The following is a 7526-nucleotide window of genomic DNA, read 5'->3' on the forward strand; positions in this document are numbered from 1 at the left end:
TTTTTTACTGTTTCTAATTTACTATGGTAAATGTGTAATTTAAGTATGTTTTACTTTTAGTTTAACTGTATTCAAATTTAATTTTTGACCGCATACGTATTCGAAATTTATGTACTAATAGTAATATTATACTTTATAGTTATTCTATACACTATACTTTTACTACTAGTAGTAATGTAATAAAAGAAACAAATAACGTTAGATAATATTAATAATAATTAATATTACATTACTATTTTACTAAGTAACTGGAATGTTATTAGGACTACTACTAGTACTAAGTAACTGTAGTACTGCATTATCTACTAATATTTGTACTTGTAGTAATAGGGCTAAGTATATACATAATCAAGTTAATGGTACTAATAAAACTGGTAGCAGTAGTGCACAACCACTGGCAAAAACATTACTATTCAATACTAATAGTAGTAGTAGTGTTACCTACTTAGTAGTAATACACTACTTATTTATTGTATTACTATTAATAGTATTAATAAGGAACAGTTACTGAGTTAGTACTAATGGCAGTAGTGGGTGAGTGATAGTAGTAGGCACTGTAAGATTTAATAGTAAGTTCTTATTTAACATAATACAGTAGTTTTATATAGTTTGGCGCAACTTCTTGGTACATAATGTGAGAAAGTTAATTATAATGTGAAGTTCGAATTGTCAATTTGTTTATTTTCTAAAATTTAGAAAAATCTAAAGGTTTGGTGATAAACATCTGGTACTACTAGGCTCATAAAATATTTTTTTAACAGAGAGACCTGTATATAATATAATATTCTAGATAGAGTCCGAGAGGTAGTTTTATACAGTAGTAATACTTTTAGAACTGTGTAACTCTCGGAATTTGCTCATCAATTAATCATCAGGGTCATTAACTGATTACATTCAACTAATCAGTTGTTCTCACATAAGGGTTATCTTCCTATTGTCAGCTTGTTTGGGGCTTTTTAAAGACATTTTAACTAACTTTCATTTAATATGATAGATATTACCCAGTATAACAATTTAGGAAACATGATAATTACTATTTCAAGTTTTTGTCCTTACAATTTCTCACAGTACTACCCTATTTACAATAATTGTCCTTAGACTTCATGTGATAGAACTAGTAAAAATTATTTTCACAGAGTGTGTGATAGATAATATATAATTCAGTAAAAAGAACTCGCTGATCCTAGAAAAACAAATACAGTACCAAGAAAACCTTTGATGATACTATATGACCTATTTATAAAGATTAAAGTAAATCACAAGTTGAAAATTAAAGTACTATAAGAAATATTAAAATCACAGACATTTCTGAATTATTTTCTAATTCCATTATCAGTGTGAAAAACGTAAATAACTTTATAAAAAAAAAACAAGCTTTTTGCAAACAATTTTTGATATGGATGTAAGTTCAGAAAGAACACAGTACTATTATTAAAAAAACTGTTGAAACGAGTGTTTGTTGAGAAATCAATAGATCAAAGAACTTAAAACTTGCTGTACTGAGGTAGTGTATAAGTGGCACTTGATAACAGCTGGATTGTTTCCTATTTAGCTAGAGCGAATCATAATTAAATGGGTATCCTGTTCGTGTAAATAGGCTTGTGATTTAATGGTGTTACATATTGTTGTGATGTGTTTTATAATTGGGTTGATTGTTTGGATTATTTGGTAAAAATAATGCAAAGTCTTGTCCACTTAACATTAAAAAAATATTTATTTCTATAATAATCTTCTACAAAGGCTAGAAACCACTTTCTCTGGTATGATTAACTCGCAAATAAACTTAATAACATGCAAAATGTCCTCACTCACTGATTGATAACAAAGACAATGATTGACTAACTTACTAACATGGTCACTGATGAACAGACTTACTAACTCTCACTGTGTAACTCACTAAAAACTTTCTAACTGACACTGACCTGATTAATTCATTTAACTTAGTCAGCCGGGCATTTTTATATTATGCAAGTCTTTTACATATTACAGGAAACTTCAAGATTCCACAGAAGCCTAAACTTTCATGAAACTTCTAGATTTCACATATTCATTACATCATGTAAAAGACTTACTCAAATGAATAAAATATGAAAACATAGCTCACCACAATTTTGTTAAGCTGTTACTAGTCAATGTCTAATCATTTCTGACAAACACAGTTAAATAAACAAGTTATTCAGTGAATAGAAAGAATGATTAATATTAATTTTTTGTAACCTTTTTTTATTAAAGCAATTTTACCTTAACTAACAGTTACATTTTAAGAAACACTAATTTTGATTAGTTGATTATTTTCATGAATCATGACACTAACTGATTAAGCTGAACAATGTTGAATTAATCAAAAAATTGTAATGGCAATATTTCAATTATTAGGTAACTGAAATAATTGGAAACTAGTTGAATATTTTTATGACACTAATCAGTTTAAATGCAGTTTCAGTTATTTGATTATTTCACATCAAACCAATCAATGTTCATAGGTAATTGAATTATTTGCCCAGCTCTAATCCAACTTATGATAACCGAAGTGCATTACCATACACTTACTGAAATTAAAGGCCAAGCCATTCTGTTGCTGGAGTACCATTTTGGAATTCAACTTGGAAAGGGGAGGGGCTTATTGGTGATCCATGGTCTGGCTGGACACACAGTTTTTTTAAAGTTTAAATGTAACTCTCGATCTTTTGGGGGAACATTTACTCATATTGTTTTCTGTAGTATTTAATAATCATTTACATGTATTGCTGGCAAAATAAACAAGTTATACTCAGTACAAGAGTTGACTTGACTTCCCCCCCCCCTACCCTACCTAAGTGCCATCTGCACATTATGTAAAACCTCACATCCTCTATGCAGCTAGAAAAAGTATAAAATACCCAAGAGTTTAATACACTACTAGTAACAAAGGCTCATGTATTAATCAATTCTTATACCTGTATATCCACTGAATTAATGCCATTAATATCTTCCATACTTCTACGTACATAGAGTAAAGAAATTTGAAAAACTGAATAATCTGGGATAAGAACTATTTTTAAGGTTATCTTATCACCCAGTTTATATAATTATTTGCTAAAATGAGTTCTGTACCCCACAAATTTACTACAAGTTTTAGAAAACTTGTACAATTGGTTGAAAATAATGAGTGTCATAAAAAATAAAAAATGCGAGATCTTAAATTATTTTATTAATATCTTGCATTAAGTTTAGATTAGTATGGTATATTAATATCTGTCATCTTATTAACATAGAGCAATGGCTTTCGTAGTTTGACACAAGTCTAACATAGCGTTTTGTTTTTCAAACTTAAGTATGTAAAACAGTATGAGGATTGGATAAAATTGAAAGAAGAACTGAACAGTGGCCAATAACACTTATTCTTCACTTCACCTATCCTGTGTATAGGTTTTTTATCATAGTAATTACAAATCACATTCACACCAACAGATTGGTTGATACTTTTCACTGTGATATAGGTCCAGCTTATCTTTCTTTGTTTTACTTGTTTTCAGGGTTACTGATGAGGAGTGGAATTCTCCAAAACTAGTATAACCCAGTAACACTTGTTGATCAAATTGTAGACTGAACTGGACCACCCTTGAAAGTAGACTTCGAGATTAAACAATCTTTGGAATACTGAGTTTATTCATTATTGAATTTCTATGAATATTTAAAATATATTAAAATACTCAACAATCAACATTGTATATTAAAAAACTGATCATTGGTCATAAAAACAAGCACTATACATGTTTGACATCGTTCACGTCATTGTCAAGTATTTTTCAATATGAGGAATATTGTGTAAAAATAATAAATTACTTAGTTGTAGTATCAGAGTGGGTCTCAACTGGAGTTTTTATAAAGTAACAATGACCCTTTCTCTTAAAATACATTATGTATAAAAGATCCTAGTTACATAGTTAATCATAGTAAAAACTGTAGTTATGAAAATTCCTGTCTTTGTTTTCCATAACTTTTGAGTATTCTTAATTCATAGGTGAGCTAGGGGAGTTTTTTCTCATAACACGAAGTTCGTCACCATCATCTTGTTTTGTGTATACCATAGTGTCTCACAAACTGGTAGTCTAACATTTTGTGATAGTATTTTCCGAGAAAAAAAGTTTACAATGAATACTATATGTGTATGATTAAATTTTAGAGGTATTGTTTAGAAACATATTTTAAACTTACATACTTTGTTTTTCCCTGTGCAAAAAAGTTATTAAGCATTCCTGTATAGCACTGTTGTCATTTTTAGTATGGTTAAGTTTTTGTATCATTTTATTAAACATATAGAATCTTCTGTAATTACAAATTGAACTGAAATACTACCATGTTTGCTATTTATTTAACAAACTGAATTCAAACTCTTATATGAACTGTTAAAAATGGAATAATAAAACTTGTAAATAAATACTTTTAGTCACTAGAAGAACATTAAATTGTTAAGACTAATGCAGCTCTTAGACTGTGTATACTTTCATTATTTTTTGATTTTTGTACAAGTACTTGATCTGTGAGGATTTACCATTTCAGTGCAGCTGCCTTTAGGAATGGAAAACAAAACTCACAAGTCACTTGTTCAGTTTTTGAGTATATTTGTAACTTTTTCTTTAATCTTTAGTTTCATTGCTTTCACAACAGGTCTGAGTTAGGAAAAAGCAATATATGTGAAGTTGTCTTGAAATAGAGGTAAACAAAACAATGAATCATCGTCGAGGTGTAAAGAATAATTATGGCAACACTAGAAAAAAACAACTTGGAAGTGATTTGTCTTCAGACCTAGACATTGACCTCTTCTCACCTGAAGGGTTCCTATTTGAAGACAGCAGTTTTAGTGAGCCTGAATTTGCACCCCCAACAACACCAGAAGATGAGGAACTTTTGAAAGATTCAGAGGTGATAGTTAACTTTGTTTCATCTTTACCCAGAAGTGCTCCAGTTGGAGCCATATTTGGAGAAAATTCATTCTCTCTGAGAAAAGTGAATCAGGTACTTTAACTCCAACTACTGATGTACACGAACAATTTGGTAAAAATAGTTTAAAAAGGTGTACTCTTTTACTTTTTCTTTACTTAAGATACTAAGTGCACATAAATTGATATGATGTAAAGTTATTCGTAAGTTAGATATATTTATTAACTTCATGAGACAGTTTTATTAACCCTATGAGTATGGAAATATTTTTTAATCTCTATTTTTTGAATGTATGTTTGTTTCAGAATATTTGTGCAAATCTACAGAAAGGGCTATCTATGCACTGGATGTGCTTCCTCAGGGTTGTTAAAAGTGTTCTGTTGCAAGAATAAATAAAACCAAAATTAATAGTAATAAGTATTTTCATTTCTTTTTTTTGACACACCGCCAATTCTGGGGCTACTCTTGTCTGACTGAATAGTTGGATTTGAGTGTCAGATTTATTGTTCTGCAGAGATCCCAAAGTTGGGAGTGCATTTTAATGCCAGCTGGCCACAAAATACTTAATACTCACATTCAGAATCAGAGCATGCTAACAACTAGGCCACACTAGTCCAATGTAGTATGTTACAAGTACTGTAGAATAAACTTTAACAGTAAAGCTAGTTAAGTGTTAAAATAATTAAAGTCTTTTTAACACTTTTCTTTCAATCCAAAGTCTCCAGCTGGAATAGGGGATAGTTTTACCAACGTCAGTTATTATCCAAGTGAGAGCTACAGCTATTTTTGCTTTTAAGCATCAATGAAAAATCAAATGTATGACCTTTACTAATGTTTTATACAGTGTATCAGCCTTAACACAAATTTTGAGCTGATATACTAGAGTAGAAAGGTAATAGGCTTTTGCTTCCTTTGTCAGTACATTAAAAATATCTTTTAATCTTTTTTATTAATTTCAAACTACAGAAAGAAAAGATACGTGACTTATAAGAATGGACTGTTTGTTTCTTAAAATAATAAAAATTAAATGGTACATCAATTTATATTATAAATTGTGTATTAAATAATGTAAGGAATTGTGATAATTATCCTGAGAAATTTTGGCTTTCAGTTGTTTTTTTTTATACATGTACTTCTTGGTAGAAAAAGTATAGAACTAAATTTTTTTGTTTGTTAAAAACATTATGCAAGAGTCTATATGTATCCTACTTTATGTCAAAGTATTACAGAACATATAAATTTCTGCATGGATCAAGTGATTAATTTCATTCTTGTATTCCTCAGGTGGAGCTCAGAGTACACTAAGCTAATTATTCATTAGTTGGATACATTTGATACAGATCAATAGAATGTCACACTCAATAGAATGACTGAAGAAAAGGATCTTGGCAATGTTGTAGATAAGTCACTTGAGCCCTTTTAGGACACACTGAACACAAGTCAAAATAAGTTATTGTCTCATTATACAAATAATCGGTTCTACCTCATTCAGTGTAGTGTGTACACTTTTGGTTTTCTTACCTTAGAAAGGATATTGAGTTATTGAAAAGAGTTTGGAGGAGAACCACTGAGATGATTCCAGGATATGGGAGGGTTGACTTATGGGTATAGCTTAAGATCTCTTAACTTCTCTTCAGAAAACAAGGTTAAGATTTCTTTATTTACCCTTCAGAAAAGAATGGTGAGAGGTAATAATATTATTGAAGTTAACGAGATTATCCAGGGGATCGATAGAATAAAGCCCTTTGATTACTGTGTACTATATTCTGATGATATTAGGACAAGAGAACATGTTTAAGATATGGAAAAAACCGGTTAGGCTCTAGTTAAGACAGTGAGTTACTATCAGTAGTTAGTGGAGGTCAGGACTTTACTGGAGTTCAAAAGGAGGAATTGATAAATGTGTGAAAAATAAAGGATTGGTTTAAGTTTTTACTTTTCTCAAAGGAAGGTGTACAAGGGCAATTTTGAAGGGCCAAATGGCCCCTTATTGTTCATATGTTATGAATAGAACTTGCTAAGAATAAGTTTGTTGGCTTTAGTATCTTTAAAAATTAAAAAAGTGGGCATTATTGTTAGGAAAAGAAAAATAATGACTTTTATGTTAAATAATGAAAAAATAAATATTAATTAATCCCTAATCTATGTTGAGAATCCAGTAATTGGCTTAACATTTGGAATGCTGTCAAGATATCAGTCTTAAATACACACTTTAAATGTAAGAAGGAAATTAAGTGCCTCAATAGATTAATTTAAAATAAATTTTCAGCTAAGACTTCCTAACTAAGCACTTTTGCTATGAAAGCTGTATATTCTACAGAATATTTTTTAAAGTCACATAAATAAAAAAATATATATATTTCTAATAATGAAAATATGAAAATCTTAGATTAGTTCACTCTTCAGCACTATCCTAGTCTTGATTTGAATGTATCAGTGTCTATAGATAAATGTTACTGTATCTCTCAAAGACTTTGCTAGGGTTGTGTAACATTTCAATACAATCCTGAATTTCTATATATATTTCATGGAGTACTGAATTACAATGCACTTAATCAATACTATATATATATATATATATGTACAAACACACACACACACAC

General features: G+C 29.7%; 1 protein-coding gene across 6 annotated transcripts in view; it reads left to right on the plus strand.

Moving 5' to 3' along the window:
- LOC106464716 (adiponectin receptor protein-like) overlaps nt 1-7526 on the plus strand; it is a 35455-nt gene that overhangs the window by 649 nt on the left and 27280 nt on the right. For 4 of the 6 annotated variants that reach the window (XM_022392484.1, XM_022392483.1, XM_022392485.1 and 1 more), the window contains exon 3: nt 4651-4998. The exons of 1 other annotated variant lie outside the window; for it this stretch is intronic. In XM_022392484.1, coding sequence (XP_022248192.1) covers nt 4711-4998 — 288 coding nt within the window. In that variant the 5' untranslated portion in view covers nt 4651-4710. The remainder of the gene's footprint in view (nt 1-4650; nt 4999-7526) is intronic. One more of the 6 variants, XM_022392488.1, reaches the window with a different exon arrangement.

The sequence above is a fragment of the Limulus polyphemus genome, unplaced genomic scaffold, assembly GCF_000517525.1.
Source record: "Limulus polyphemus unplaced genomic scaffold, Limulus_polyphemus-2.1.2 Scaffold1725, whole genome shotgun sequence".
Classification (NCBI taxonomy): domain Eukaryota; kingdom Metazoa; phylum Arthropoda; class Merostomata; order Xiphosura; family Limulidae; genus Limulus; species Limulus polyphemus.